Source organism: Patagioenas fasciata, chromosome 9, assembly GCF_037038585.1.
Source record: "Patagioenas fasciata isolate bPatFas1 chromosome 9, bPatFas1.hap1, whole genome shotgun sequence".
Lineage (NCBI taxonomy): Eukaryota > Metazoa > Chordata > Aves > Columbiformes > Columbidae > Patagioenas > Patagioenas fasciata.
The window spans coordinates 30,339,474-30,355,444 of record NC_092528.1 but is presented as its reverse complement, the minus strand read 5'-3'; the positions used below and the strand labels follow the sequence as shown (position 1 = coordinate 30,355,444).

Below are 15,971 nucleotides of genomic sequence, written 5' to 3'. Positions count from 1 at the left end.
GAAACACCCTTAAAACGAGCAGAGCTTTATGCAGCAGCACGTTAAAAATCAACATAATGCCTCATGATGTTTGGCTGAGAGGCACCGCTGAGCAGGAGCCAACTTGAGCCTCCGAGCTGTGCTCTGGGACTCCGCACACAACCAATGGGAAGATAAGGTCTGGGCCTCCGACTGCGATTTAAAAGACCTAAGAAAACACCAAAGAATATTTTTTCTCCCCCTACAATAAAGATAAAATACTTGGTTAAGAGAAGGTTTGAATTGAGATAGAAGGACAAAGGTTTCGTTTGTTCCTTTACAAATATCAGGGCACGAATGCACGTTTATGGAAATGTGAAGGCGACAATGAAAACCAGATTTCGATAATATGATACAGCGATGTTTGCAAACCTAAGGGACCTCCCTGCTGTTAATAGCAACAGAAACATGCTGCGAGATCCAACCCAGCTGTCAGATATTCATTACTACTTCAACTATCCCTCACGTACTGTATAAAACCTCATTCTATGCCTCCTTTCTTCTTTTAATGCAAAGGAACTTACAGATAATAGCTTGATTTCAGGGAGCAGCAAACGCTCTTTTATAACTTTCTCATTACATTTCAATGAACTCCTTTCTCGAAGCGATCGGCACCACCGTGCAAACCAGAAAACATTTGGGTATGAGCTCGCTGGACTCGGGCACACAGCTGCCAATAGCACAAGCCCTTAGACAAACCATTGCATAATTTAGTATTCTCATGAAATATGAGTTCTAAAGCACCACAGAGACAAAATCTGATATTACAATGTATGGTCTCTGGTCTGGAAGGTGTAGCTCTGCCCTGCTCACGGTTCAGGGCTCGGGATGCCAGCGTAGCAGGAATCTCGCTAAGCCTCACCTATCATCTTGACCAAACGCCTGCCTAGAATAAACCTCTGTGCTTCCCAAAGCCAACAGCAACCTGGCTTTCAGAAAACGACATTTTTTTCCTCCCTATAATCCACTTTTTTGTGAGTCTTCAGAGTAAACAGAACTGACCATACACTAGGACTATAAAGTAAAATGTTATGGAAGCAAATTCAGCATTGATGGTATTTTTTTTGAAGCTTTTTATCTTCTTCCGGACTTCCAGCCAAACTGGACGAGGAATCTCAATAAGTCTATGGAACAATATATCCTACAAGGGGCCAAGCAGCGCCTTCCGTGGGACAGCACTCGCAATCAACATGTTAAGGGAGATCCTCTTTACTGACAGGATATCTAATGGCCTAATATCATGCCATTAATATCTCTTTGGCATTCTGCTGCTTTCCAGAACGATCCCAAATAATAACCTCTTCCTTGATATTAAGTGCTTTCAAATGAATCTTCCTGTAACCACAGAAAACGATAGTTCTGTGCCTCCCACTTTAATACTTACATAAAACGTGAATACTTTGAATTAATGGAGCATTAAGGTAATGAATTCTGTCAGTAAACAGTCAAGACACTTCTAAAGATAAGGAAGCTGCCAAAACTTTTGATTCACTGCAACAGATGCTGCACGCACGTAACCACATACATTAACAATCAGGGTCATATTCTTGGGTTTTAAACAAATGCAATCGCTCCTGCGCACCCTCAGAAAACAAAGCACAATTGGGTGCAAACTGGAACACAAAAGGTTCCGTTTAAATATGAGAAGAAACTTGTTGGGGGTGAGGGTGGCAGAGCCTGGCCCAGGCTGCCCAGGGAGGTTGTGGAGTCTCCTTCTCTGCAGACATTCAAACCCGCCTGGACACCTTCCTGGGTGTTCCTGCTCCATGGGGGGATTGCACTGGATGAGCTTCCCAGGTCCCTTCCAACCCCTGACACTCTGGGATTCTGCATTTTAAAATATAAAGCTGAATAGCCAAGGGATGCGCGACATCCCCTCAAACGAGCCCATTCTCACCTGCAAGATGCAGCTCATGATATCGGAGGCGATCTTGGCGTGCGGCGTGTCCTCGTCGCGGCCCGAGGGCTGCAGGTTGTGCTCCAGGCAGGACTCCCAGAGCGCCACCAGCGCCCGGCCGTGCCGCTCAATGGACGCGTTCTCCCGGATGGCCGCGGTGATGCGGGTCACGCAGATCTCCACCACCGCCTGGTCATTGTCGTTCGTCTGGTAGTCCTGGCTCACACCAAAAGACGTTTTGCCAGTGAACACCCGCCCTTCTCAAGGCCCCCACAAAATTAGTCCGAAGAGATGGAGTTTTTGTCAATGTCCAGTGTCTATTTTCTCACTTCCACCTTTACAACAAATGGTTAGTGTAAACACACACAAAAATTAGTCATCCCATACACAATTCACTGTCTTAGGTCCTTGTTCCCATTATTGTAAAGGTATAGATTATTCTACCCATTTCTTTTCGGGGGTCTACCGTGGATTATTCTACCCATTTCTTTTCGGTGGTCTACCGTGGATTATTCTACCCATTTCTTTTCGGTGGTCTACCGTGGATTATTCTACCCATTTCTTTTCGGTGGTCTATCTTGAAGCACGGTCTTCTGGAATAAGACTGCAGCCACTCACACAGGCCACTCTGCCATAACCATGCTAAACCAGAAACTGCAACTGCTATATCCACAACATACACAGCCAAATTAAGGTCCCTTCCAACCCAAATCATTCTATGATTCTATAATTCTATTAAATGCAGGTTCCCAAATACTTCACATCATGTCAAGTCCCCGGTGTAAACTCACTTAGTTTCAATTAGTATCAATGTAATGTGAAAAAAAGTTAATTAAACAGGCTTTATCACAAAATCCTGTAATCCTCTGTAATTAGTGACACTGGTGCCACGCGGATATGAAACAGCAGAGCTTCGCAATAACCGAAAGACTTAAAATACATGACTGTCCCTCAGTCTAACCCACGCTGCTCTGCCCTGAAAAGTAATGAAGGTGACAGAGCGACTGAAGCATTAATCAAAACTCCTTGGTTTTGTTAGATACAGCACGGACACTTGGGAAGGGCTGGCACCCAGTCCAGCGCTGGTTTGCAGAGGCAGCTCTGGGGACCCCGCGCTGCAGCGGGGACAGCACCATTTCACACGCAGAAGTCACAACGTCTGGGGCTGTTTCAAAGCAATTTTCTGCCTTTATTCACAGCTGGCGTGACAGAAAAATCCACGCACTTTTGAAAAAAAAAAAAACACACCACCTTTTTTCTTCTGTATAGTGTTACCTATTGATAGAGGTAAAGAAGTTAACGCTGGTGGGACGGCACGAGAGCAAAGCCCTGGCGAGAGCCGTGGGGGCACGGACAGCAGAGCCGTCCCGGCCACATCGCTGTGAAACCCTGCACGTTTGGGCAAAACCAGATGCCAAAGCCTGAGTGCTCAGAGCGTGGAACAGGGCGGCGCTGGAGCGGATCCTGATCTCCAGAGCCCTCTCGTGGGAACAGCGCTCGGACGCTTGTGAAAACATTCTGTAGCAAATCCAGGCATTTTATCTCAAAAAAGTACATTGGGGTGATTTGTGCGAGATCCTTGCTAATCTGCAGTTGAAGTACCTCACAAGCAGCAGAGGCAATGGTCGAAATAACTTGATTAACGTTCTAGAAGATTGTGCAGATGTAATTGCTGCCAAAGAAACGACCACAGAGCCGGCGCACGGCGGCTGATGGATGAGCCGGTTCCTGTTGCGACCGATCAATGCTCTGAGAGCCAGAGGTTTGCACGTTGTCAAACCCGATTTCTGAAATTACCTGCTACACGAAGCGCAGCTGTGAGAACACGTACGTGTTGCTAATCATATATCTTAAGGCTCAAAAAAGATCTTCCCTTCCCTTGACCAGGAAGGATAAAGAGCTTTTTCATTTTGATAACGCTTTTAAAGTCTTTCCCCAAATCAGTGAGGCTGCTACCATCCAGAACACTTCCTGCTGCAAACAGAATCCACACTACGCATACGGTGTATCTGTAACCTCCTGTTAATCTTTAATATGCCTTAAATAAGTATTCAATTAAAAATATTGTAAAGATTAACTTTGCAATATCTTTAAGGAAAATCCGCTTAGTAACAACTGGATTTGGACACCACGCTTTTAAACCTTACACTTAGCTTGGCATTCTTGAGGTTTTTTAGAAACTTAAATTGTGTACATCCCTACCTTAATCAAATTAAATATCTCATAATAAACTGTTAAGGACAGCATTCCACTTACCGCAGACGAACTGATTATTCTTATTTGTTCGAGAGCTTCTGAGAGGCTTCCTTCGATTTCAGCGTCCTCTAAGGAGAAAAGATCCCCCGCGCGGGAAAGGTCCTTTTGTGCCAAAACCAGGGCGAAGAGCTGATGCATGGCGGCGGTCCTGCCGCGCCACGGCGGGAGCCGCTCACACCACGACGGAACGGAGACGACCCCGCCGACCAGCCCTCAGTTTAACGTGAAGAACAAATATTGCAGGGCTTCCTTGGCCCCCATCTAAAAGGAAAATGAAAAAAATAACTCGCAAACGCCGCGTTACATCACATCCAGGGATGCGCTTCAGCGCGTACCGCAACCTGCGCGTTGAAGGACCTTTTGCTCTCAGACACTAAATAGGTTAAAATTAGTCAAACAATCCATAACTTTTAATAAAGAAAACCAAGTTTTTGTGATTTCCATGCATACACCTGCGCAGGATGGTGACTGCACTAAGTGATAAGGATCACAAACCACTTCTCTCTGCTCAGGAGCAGGTTGGAGGCAGCGGGTGAAGCCGCTTTGTTTGTTCGCCGAGTTGTGTCTGTACTCCACACACACACACTACTAGCAAGATTGAGAGGCTAATGATATTTGTTTAGAAAAATAGTCAGTTTTGTTGCCAAAATGACCCCTGGGGTCTTTTCAGCTCATGCAAAACAAACACTTGGCTGAGCTGACACTCTGCACTCCTCCTTGGCTGGGGAATTTAATCCAAGCTGAGCCAAGCGGGGCTCAGCACCACACACACTGAAAGAAGAGAGTCCTGCACTCGTGCCCCAAAAATCTGGTGTTTAAAGGAGACGTTTGCCTTCGTTACAGGAGAAGTTTGGTTTTTGCACATCTCGGAAGCGCTTATTTGTTACTCCAAGACTGCCAGGACCTGCCTTGTGCTGATGGGTCCATCTGCTCGTACACTGTTGAAACGAAGATCTTCACGGCCAACCTCAGCGCACATGAGGAAGGGACCAACAGCACAGGGCCCTTCAGGCCCAGAACATCCCACGGGCCTTAGGCACCCCCCCTGGACTCCACCAAGACAAGTATAAATCCATACAGGCAGAAAACGTCTGTCCTGGAGTCTTCCAAGGGTCTCTGTGATGGCCCTACCAGCAGAACCAGGGCAAGTGCCATCCCTGCTGTCCAGCTCCTGTTGTACCGTGCTCCTTCCATCCTTTCCCACCAACACCGTTCATGACGACAAAGACACACAGAACGCCACAAATTTCTGAGCCCCGAAGGACATAGGGTGGTGGAAGAGCCTCTTCTTCCAGACCCTACTGAGAAAGGCTTGAACCTCACAGAGGACATTCCCCAGCACCCACGCTGCTCAGGAGCTTCTGCCAGCCTAAGGGGACACAAAGAGTAAGCTCAGACACGCACAGAAGGAGAGACTACAAACGGGAATGTCTCTTTGCCCCAAAAAGTCGCTGCACAGCTCAAGGACCTCACCTCAAACAAGCTCTGCTCAAGCATCACCTCAAGCTCCCTTTACCTTTAATGGCATCCATGGTGGCCTCTCTTAGTACACAAGCGATCCTGCCCACTGCTTCAACACCAACACCTTCCACTTCAGCAATATTTTCACCATAACAAAGCGATATTCAGAGAAACGGTGAAGGAGGCTGTTGGTAGGTGCCAGTTCGTGAATGAAAATGTCTTCTGAATTGAAGCAAACACACCTAAATGTAAAGGACACCCGCATAACACCCGTGTATATGTATATGTCCTTTACATTTAGGCATTTAACAATCTAAACAAAGTTTCAGGTTATTGCAGGAATACAACAGACTACCTAGCCGACCGAATTACGATGTTAAGCTAAGCGTGCACCAAATATGATACTTATTGATTCAGGAGACGGAGTTGGCCTCAAACGTTACGCAATAGAAAAGCAGTTGCCAGAACGGGATCAGTCTGCCTTTGTGCACATCGCTTCAATGACTGCATTGCCCATTAGTAACATTTCCCTGCAGCTTTATAGCAAGGAAAGAGACATGTCAGAGATCTGACATATATTAGCTGAAGTAAAATATAGGAGAAAAGGGAATCCGATTAAAAAAATAGGCTCTTTGTTATCCGGACACAGTGAGGAAGAGGCTGGGTAAGTGGGATCAAGGATTCAGACATCACCATGTTTTCCACACGGGATTGCATGAGATGGACCCGGGATGAGAACGTCTATTAAAATAAAAGCATCAGGTCACAAAGGAAAATCTTCCTTGTGTCTTCACTCATTTACTCGATGCAGGATGTTTCCTGGTTGCGAGGGCAGGAGGAGATGCAGCACATCTGCCCATGGCCCGCGGGGACTCACAGCCACCTCCTCTTCCGAGCCAACGAACCAACTACATTGTCACAAAGCAGATCCGTTATATTAATTATGTGAGATACAAAGCACCCTTAATCCCCCTATTTCATGCTATTTTCCAGAAGAAAAAAAATGCAAAACATCAAAACCAATGCAAACCACTAACAACCTTCTGGAAATAACTCAATGAAACAATCTATTTTAACAGCATAGCCAGCGCCTTGCACTTGATCTGCCATAAGCCTGATCGTGAAGCATATTTTATTTTCCCGAATCAATATCATTACACAGGACATTGATTATTTGCAACAGGATGGAATAATAAGCTAATAAGATCGCAAACCCTGATGCACAACAGGGCAGATCCTTCCAACAATCGCTATGGCACAAACCACCAGGCACCGGACTGAAGGTCACGGTGTGAGCGAAGAGATGGGGCCCGTCACACTCGCAACTCTCAAATTCAAACACACAAGTTGAAAACGCCCCAGACACAAAGTGATTTTTTTTTTGTAATTATTATTTGTTTTACCTGGTCACGGTTCCACAACGACAGCCCCAAGGGTGCTCACAGGCGCAACGCCCGTGTTCTCGGACACAAAGCCCGAGCGGTGGCTTCGCTCTCCTGCCACCCCGGCAGCGTCCGAGGGCACCGAGAGCCGAGGAGCCGGGTGGCAGGCAGTGAACCTGAAGCTGTTAATCCCAGTGCCAGCAGCCAGGCATCTCAGGAATGCAGACTAAAGCAGCCTAAAAGTTCCCAATGGCTCCGTCAGGTGACTGGGAGAACCTAAATGCAGAGGGGCCTTATCTCTGAATGCAACGCTCTGTTTGCAGGGCAAGATACAAAGCCCACTCCGCTTGAGGGCTGTTGTTTTTAATAGAGAAAACAGAACTCTCTGTGTTAGTGGAAAGTTATCCTTCCCTGGGAGGAAGGTAAGAAAAAAACAACCCTCGGTTAGCTCGGTGTTTGAAAGAAAGAGAACAAGTGAACTTGCTACAGAAGAGATTTTCTGTCCAAAGGAAGAAATGCTATAATAACATTCTGCAACACTTGACACAAATACAAAAGAGGGTCTGAAGTTTGCTTTGGCTTTTAACGTGACTCTCATAAGTGGCACAAGAAAATCCGCACTCGTAATTTAGCAAAGTGCTCTAGGAAGGAAGGTGCATCTGAACCCTCCCTTCGATCGGCTGCACTGAAACCCAACAGCCCCTTCTCGCCCCTTTGCAAGCGACACTGGATGTGCTTCTGCAGGAGGGTTTCCCAGAAAGGCCCTGTTCTGCATCTGATGAGCAGGCACCTAATTTCTGTTTTATAGACAACATAAGCACAACACAGAAAAACATTTACTTCCTAAAATCCCTCTGAAATGGATCTTAATACTTAGGTTATGTAACAGTGCTGAAAATACTTTTCTTGCACAGGTTTTAAAGGGAGAGAATTGCCCTTTAAGCACCTCCTTTCTCGCTACAGAATTGTACCGTTTCCTACCGATAGGGCGCTGGCACCGAGGAACAGGAACAGCATAAAGCACAGGCCTTCTAAAGTTTTCCTTTCTTTATAAAGGGTCAGGTTGGATGATCAAATTGCTCCAGGCTCTGGTTCCCAAGATGTCCCCTCATCTTGACTCCACCTCACCCACAGGACAGAGCCACCAAATCTGCCAGATCAGACACTGATCTGTCCGTGACATTTGTGTCCCATGCACACAAGCGATGGAAATGAAGCAAAGGGTCTTGCCAAAGCTCCCGCATCCTGCGTGGCTCCCCATAATCACAGTGTTCCCACAGGGATCCATGCCCCCCACAGCCAAAACGTGGGAGCAAAGCAGCAACTCACACTCTTGCAACAAACTCCAAGTCATCGTTACGCAGGGGGAAAAAGACTCGGCTCAAACACGGGCATTTCCACTGGTTCACGGCGCAGTCCCACGTCTGACTCCAAGTTTTGATTCTGATTTTCAACACCTCGTTTTCCCTTTTCAAAGGGCCCTCCATTCCCGGGGACCTTGAAGCTGTTCCCCTCCAAGGTGAGTCTCGGCTTGCTGGAGGCACAGCGTTCTTACCAAAGCTCCTTATCAGAAGCAATCAGAATAAAAGGTAGCCTGACAGGTTTTCGGAGCTGGAAGCAATGGAATTGGTCTGTTTGCAAAATAATTCCCCCAATAATAGAAGATTAACAAGAAAAATTCCATGTAAAAGGGCAGTTGGACCTAAGGGCATCCAAAAGCCAATTGAACTTTGAGCTAAAAGAGTCTTAGTTTTATCAGGAACTCCGATTCTGCAGAATGACATTAGAAGGACAAAGAAAACCCAAAAGTATATTTCAAATCAAAGACGAATAGGAGAGGATAAGAATTTTTAAATTCACAGAGAAGAAAATTCTGCAAGAAATTGAATCATTTCCTTAACTTTCAAAAGACTTGAAATGAAAGTGTGGTTACTTGGTTTTACCAGCTGGTGCTATCCCACTGAAAACTAAAGGGCGACCTTCCAAGAACCGTGCAATACTGTTCATATAGTTCCACGCTAAGCAGCATAAACCGGGCAAACCCTCACTACACTTGAGGAATTTTAGGAAACACAGACCACCTGGAGTTCACGTGAAGTGAACCCCACAGTGGCTTCCAGTTTGCTCGCTGCAAAGCAAGAGGTAATAAACAAAACCTTGTTATTGTGTTGGGCCAATCTCCCCAAGCCCCAAGCCCGTTCTGCTCTGTAATGCTCCGGCTGCCATGGGCACCACGCATGGTTCTCCTAAAGGATGCGACGGCACCTCCAGTTGATGCTTCTTGTTCTGGACCGGGGGATCAAGCTCTTTGATAAACAAAAGGTAACGTTCGTGGCCTGAAATATTAAAGAAAAAAACCTAAAAGGTATAAACTGAGTGCCTGGCTCAAAGAAGTAACTTAGATTTAAGCATTATTACGCAGGAGAAGAGGTGATCTGAGACTTCCCCTTAAGTGGAGAGACTTGTGTTAAAGGACTGGGAGGCAAGAGGTCTTGCTTTAGCACGGCGATCTTGGGCACATCACAGACCTACACCTTGACTATCTATAAAAGAGAATAGAAAAGAAATCAGTTCCTTACCTTGCAGACACGTTGCCATGCTTAACACACTGGACTCTATGAAGTGCTTCAGATGCCTTGGATGAAAGACGCTATAGGAAAGCAAAAGACAACAGTATTAGTAACTCTTTGCCTTTTCATCACTCTGCGTGCAGACTATAAAATACGTATGGCATGGTACCTCCAGGAATAGGGCTGTGTACTGCACCAAACGGGGTTTCATGTTTAGGACATGGTCCTGTAACGAACAGGACAGCAGCTCTACGAAACCCTGCGGGAGTTTGGCATTTTATTCACACGTGGATTCACACGGATGGAACAACGCAAGGTTTAGATTTCCATTCCCTCTGGGGGCGGGAACAAACGTTTTCAAAAACTGCACGTTTAGTTTTACTTCCCTTTTCCATGAACAGGAGGAAAATTCGGATCACCTTCAAAGCAAACTTTGTGCATGTGATAGGATTCCCTTCTCTTGCAATCCTTCTCCCCCATCTCACAGGAAAAAATTACGTCTCAAACCATTACAGAAGTTGGTAATATCTCCAAGGCTGCTGGATGTTTCTTCCTCCACATGATGTTTCTTTTCTCCAGGAAAAAAAGAAAGCCTGGACACATTTCCCAGTTATTTTCAGCCTCAAACCTCTCCAAGAACACTCACATATGCAATTTATGGACAGAATATCACAAGATATTTCAGAGGACCTTCCCCCCCACACCCCGCCCACACTAATAATTTGATTTATTTTTATGTTTGGGAAGCATTTACTCACTAAAATAGAGCACTCTAAACTTTTAAATAAAGTTCTCACATTTTGCAGTGAAAGAAAAGGATTAAAGATTATATCGAAAGCGCATCATTTTCACACAGGGTGAACGGACTACAGCGGTTCCCATGGGATCAGCTGCATAGATTTAAACTCTTCCCACAAGCCAACCATTGTTTCCTACAAGCCTCGCTGGTTTTTTTCCTGTCACGACAAGTTTCCACACTTCATGTCGTCCACAAATCCCATGGATGCTGAGCTGGACCGGATGATGAAACAATACATTATGAAGTCTACTAATTAGGCTAGGGTTAAGAACAAGGGTTTTTTACTAATGAAACACCTGGGAGCTGTGAACTGACTTGCTCTCAACATCCAGTTCTTATTGCAGTAATTCTTATTGCAGTAATTCTTATTGCAGTAATTCTTATTGCAGGAGCTGCAAAACAATCCAAGGAATGATATGGCCTCTGAAGATGGGTTTCTTCTCCCAGGATGGCAGGGCCATCCGCAGCTTGAAGGAATTTCTTCCTAAACACTTAAACCAGCGTGTAAATATTCTCCCCTGTGATAAACTGGTGTAACCCATGCATTGTACAGGTCAGACGCTGCTTTACATGAACCAGGTTTCACACATTTCCCTGTTAATCTTGGGCAAGCCAGGCAGAGCCCAACTGATGCAGAGCGCTAAGGATGTTCTTATAAACTTGCCAAGTGCTACTTTTGCAAACAGTTTATAACTTGACTAATTTTTTTATACATTTACTTGATCCCTATGTGCTCTCGAGACAGTTTTCTACTGTTTTCAATATAAAAGAAATCACCACCGTTTACATTTGACCGCTGTTCTGGAGCACACCGCTGCTATACGTAACACTTGATAAGAAAGCATTTCTTAACATCAGCAAGGCAGATTTGTAACAACTCCATTTCTAAATATCTTCATGACATTACAATATTATGCTAAAATAAACAACACACTGCTAATACGGAATAAATTGCTTCATGTAACAAATACCAATACGCTCAGTGTCACGGTGATGCCGCCAAACTCTGGGCATTTTCAAGTATTGCTTAATAAGATTTCATATCTGCGACAGATTTTCAAGCCTGTAGTGACGTTATAGAAATAGGACTTGTTATCAAATTTTATAAAGTATATAAATAAATATTTCTGGATTAAGAGAGTGAGAGACTAAACAGAGCAGAGCATTCAGAGAGACTACGGGGTAAGGTCTCTAAGAATGCCACTCTGGAAGCGAAAATCGGTTCAGAGCGATAAATCAACTCCAGGTCACTGTCCCTTGAAGTCTCCTGAATAGCAGCCACCAAACAATCCCCACACGTCCTATGGTTTCTCCCAGGTACCCAACAACCCACCCCAATTCCTCACCAGCACGTGTTTGAACGGAGCCAACACCTTTCCCAGCTGGCCTCTTCCCCTAAGGTAAGGCCATAATTCCACAGCACTGGGCACAAAACGCCTCTCGAGCCACCACATTTTCTTTCTGCGGCGTTTCAAGCTCACTTAAAACGCTTTTCACAAACATCACTGTAATAGTCATACATGTAATGACCACAGTCCCCGCATTCACAGAAAAAACAGTCACACGATTAAAGTCTACATTTCCTACGCTCTTAAAAACCTCGTCCATTATTTAATATTTGGATCTGCTACCCCTTTCCACGCAGTAATTTATTCATCATTGAAAATGCTGCATGAATGCATATTTAAGCTGGTTATTCATACCTCTCAGAAGAGAAACCTCTGAAAAACATGAATAATTGAAGGCAAAGTGCTGCTCTTTAGAGACGTTCAGCCAAAATGCATCGCAGTTGTCAGTGCTCTCCATCCCCGGTCTCTGGTATGCGCAGCCTCGTCAAACCGACCATACAGTCTGCTCAGTTACCCTGGAGTTGTCATGCGGAATCAAGCAAACAAACATCTTCTCCGCATTTTCCCCCAGCTCCGGCACTCAAAACCAACTCAGAACTAATTGTTCACAAAGCTCAACTTGGGCAGCAGCTTGAGCGAAAACACTCCGAGCTTGATATGGAATTTGAATTAGTTAAAAGGATTTATCAACAGCCAGTGGTTACATTCAGTTAATTAATAACTTGCTTGAGAGTAACGAGGAAATTGCAGAAGTTAATATTACTTATGGGGCCTCTTCTCAGAAGTTGGTGAGAGGGCTGGACCCTTTCAGTGTCTTTGGAGGAACATGAGCCACGAGAAGAACTGGAAAAGAGCAGGACACTGGAGGAAACGCGTCCTTTCAGTCGGCACCCGCCGCATCTCAGCACAGCTTCAGCCAGGCCTAAGAAAGCCTGACTGCCCAGGTGGAACCAGGACCAACCTCAACACCTCCAGAGCTTGGCAGCCGCGGGGGAGAGAGGATTTCCAACCATTCCAGCAGCGTTCTGCACGCAAGCTGAACACGCTTTCCTTCCACATCAAGCACGTCTGTGTGCTTTTCCTCTTAACTTTCCTTTAATAAATAAATTCCAGATTCCCAACGAATCAACCGTAACTAAAACCTGCCCGAAGGATCTCGATGGAACTGATAGTGGCTACGTCCTCCTGCCCAGGAGAAACCCACGCTGGGAGTGTCCCAGCGCTGACATTTTTCTAATAACGGCCAAATTAATAGCAAATGAAGCAAGGCTCAGAACAGCAAAGCGTAAGGTCAAGCACGCTCAGCCAGCTGCTGGAAGAAAAGACAGACTGTTTGTCCAAAGATAATGAGGAGGCATTTTTGTACCATTCTTGTTAGGGCTTTTGTCCTTTTGCTATACAGAAAGGATGTATAAATTAGACAGCTTAAAAAAACCACCTCTTCCACAGAATACACATTCAACCATACGAGTCCTCAATTTGACGGTAAATCCTGCCAGCAGCCTGTTTTGCTGGTGTTCATTCCACCATAGCCTCTACAACCAAACACAGAATTAACAGTGGGTAAACACCTACTTTCAATGATGTTAAGAAAGTTGTCGTTGGTGGGTTTTATTTAATAAAACGCAGTTGTGTGTTCTCTATATCTTTCTTTTAACTTGGTACATACACGAAGAACACAGCTTGCTTGTCTCCTACCTCTACAATACTGTAATAACTCACAAGCTGTTAACAGAACATACTCTCACTCTCAAAATTGTTTTCTAAGCAGGAGATGTTTTTAAGAAAGTTTCAAAAGGCAGCATGGTATAACTGGGAGAGCATAAACAAGGATTTTACTTCCACATCCAAACCTTCATAAGTCATTGTACAGTAGGAATTAAGAGGTTGATTCCTTCACTCACTGCAAGTCTACTTTTGACTTCTAACGGCCAAGTAACATTCTCCCCCAGGGCCTGACAATCTTTTAACTCTCTGTGTGGAAGGAAAAGCTGAACCACAAGCTGGTTTTGTACTTAAACGCAACTACAGCCGTAGCTAATGACAGTCCCCAGAAGATTTACACGGAAGAGCTTTGCCGGTATCTATGCTGAACGGATAAGAGCAGCAATGGCTCTTGGACAACCCATCACGAGATGGAAAGGGTCCCCACACAGAACGTCTCCGAATCGATTCTACGGTCAGAAAGGAAAACCAAGACAGACATCATGCTGGGGAATATATGGTAGCAAAGAAAGGATCAGGTGAGAGACGCAAAGAAGCTTGGAAAAGATGCCCGATGGCATTACCGTGGAGAGAGGCAGTGATGTGGCCCTTTCCAAGCCGGGCACTTCGATCCCTTCCGATCCGTGCGCTCCCTGCAGAGCTTTGCGTCGCCCTTCACAGCCCTGACACGGCCAGACCTCCATGCTTGTGCTTTTTCCTTGGTGGATTCATGGCTGTACACCACTGATGTCGCTAACACAACTAAACCTGAGCTAACGCAAGACGGACACAGCAGGAACGCCGATTCAAACCGCCCAGTGCTGTCGTCTTCAAAGTTCTCCAACCTTCCTCTCGCTGATTATAAAAACTGTAATCGACCACACAGAGGACCAGGAAATTACCACTGGACCAGGATACGCTTGGAAAGACAAATTAAATCAGAGAGCACTTGAGCAACTCAAACTCCAAAGCATATAATGCGCACAGTAAACAACAAGGCAAACCAAGATATTGTGATAATAAGGCAAAGGGATTTTCACATGCAGTTCACTACCACAAAAAGAGAATTTACTCTATGAAAAAGGATTTTTCCATCCTAGGAAAAAACAGCTTGGTTTTAATTTTTATTACGACAGCCGCAATGAACTTATGTCCTTTTTAAACAAAGCCCTGAAAATATTTATTTTGTTGGACCATAAAAATAAACATCTTGTTAGGAAAGAGACAGGCCATTGTTGTCTCTCTGATTAATTAGCGAAGAGAAACAGAATATTCCATAGTCATTGCATTAAGCCTAAATGAGTCATGTTATCTTCCACCCAGACAATGCATTTTAATTTTAATAACGACAACGCTGACAGCAACAATACGGTTCTTGCAGAAGTTTGCTTGTAAATAATTAACAATTGTTGTATAACGACAGTGGGGTTTTTGATAGCTCTATTAATTTCGCAGTCAGGCTGGAGTCTCTTTAATTTAGGGTATTCATAAAAATCCAACCCCCTACCTGACATAAAAGGCTAATGGAGAAAACAGGTTTGTGGCCCTGCAGTCTGTCTCAATGCCAAAAAATCTGTTGTACGCCAAGAGTCAGCCATGGAAAACCAAGGAGAACGGTATAGAAATCACACATTGTACCTCCAAACGGCTGGCACAGGATGGGGCACCACATATTGTCCTTTACATACACGTGCTCAGGCCTCTCAAACTCTTGCCAAGCAAGACACTGATGAACGTTCCTCTAACCCTCACGTATTTATAAAACGTGGCAACATTCCTCAGGTTCTGATGGAATCGGTGAGGATACAAATACCTTGAGGACCATGAAAACATTTCCCTGGTAAGCCAGTTCTTTACCCATCACACGCCATAGAGTTCACTAATCCACACACCTGTTAGGAATTTTGTCCAGGAGTTGTAGCGGTGGGTTCAATGTTTTCTCTACCATAACAGGAAATAACCAATTAGATTTTATTTTCCCTTCAGATAACACATCCTGCTGTTTCCATTCCCAAAATAACAGAGCCTCTGAAGTTAATGAAAAGACTCTTATTGGCATTACAAGGATTTACAGTCTGTTGTGCTCCCAGTGGGTATTTCCTCAAGTTACCTTACGCCCATGTCTTGTCCCAAAGAAAAAAGTGGATAACGACATAAAGCCATCTTTGCTTTCTATATGGACCAGGTAACAAGGATTTCTGGGCCATGCATTTGACTGGCAGCAGCCCAATATTTAGCATACTTGCATTGTTTTGTTCGTTAATTGGATTATTCAGGGCTGTAAACCGTCCTGCCAAATAAAAAATGTTAGATGGCCACCTAATATTTCTATCAAATCCCATATTAATTACTAAAGCTATTTTCTAACTGTCCTAATTCTTTTTCCACAGTAAGTGTTGCTTACACTCCACATCAATTACTGGCAAAGCCCAGCAATCTTGTTTGACACTTTTAGAAGAGTTGTCTATTTCTAAAGGGCAAATCCTGTGTACCAGACAAAGTCAAAGCTCCTGTTGAAATTAAAAGAGGTTTTCC

The 15,971-nt window shown here is 44.7% G+C and overlaps 1 protein-coding gene across 10 annotated transcripts in view; it reads right to left on the bottom strand.

Moving 5' to 3' along the window:
• Window positions 1–15,971, bottom strand: part of VEPH1 (ventricular zone expressed PH domain containing 1) — an 83,275-nt gene that overhangs the window by 62,091 nt on the left and 5,213 nt on the right. For 2 of the 10 annotated variants that reach the window (XM_071812756.1, XM_071812755.1), the window contains 5 exons: window positions 14,021–14,355; window positions 13,171–13,267; window positions 9,594–9,664; window positions 4,172–4,432; window positions 1,916–2,131 (listed from right to left, as the gene is read on the bottom strand). In XM_071812756.1, coding sequence (XP_071668857.1) covers window positions 1,916–2,131; window positions 4,172–4,309 — 354 coding nt within the window. In that variant the 5' untranslated portion in view covers window positions 4,310–4,432; window positions 9,594–9,664; window positions 13,171–13,267; window positions 14,021–14,355. Of the gene's footprint in view, window positions 1–1,915; window positions 2,251–4,171; window positions 4,433–7,035; window positions 7,216–9,593; window positions 9,665–12,086; window positions 12,614–13,170; window positions 13,268–14,020; window positions 14,356–15,971 lie in introns of those variants that run through there. The other 8 variants (XM_065844558.2, XM_071812759.1, XM_071812758.1 and 5 more) reach the window with 7 other exon arrangements.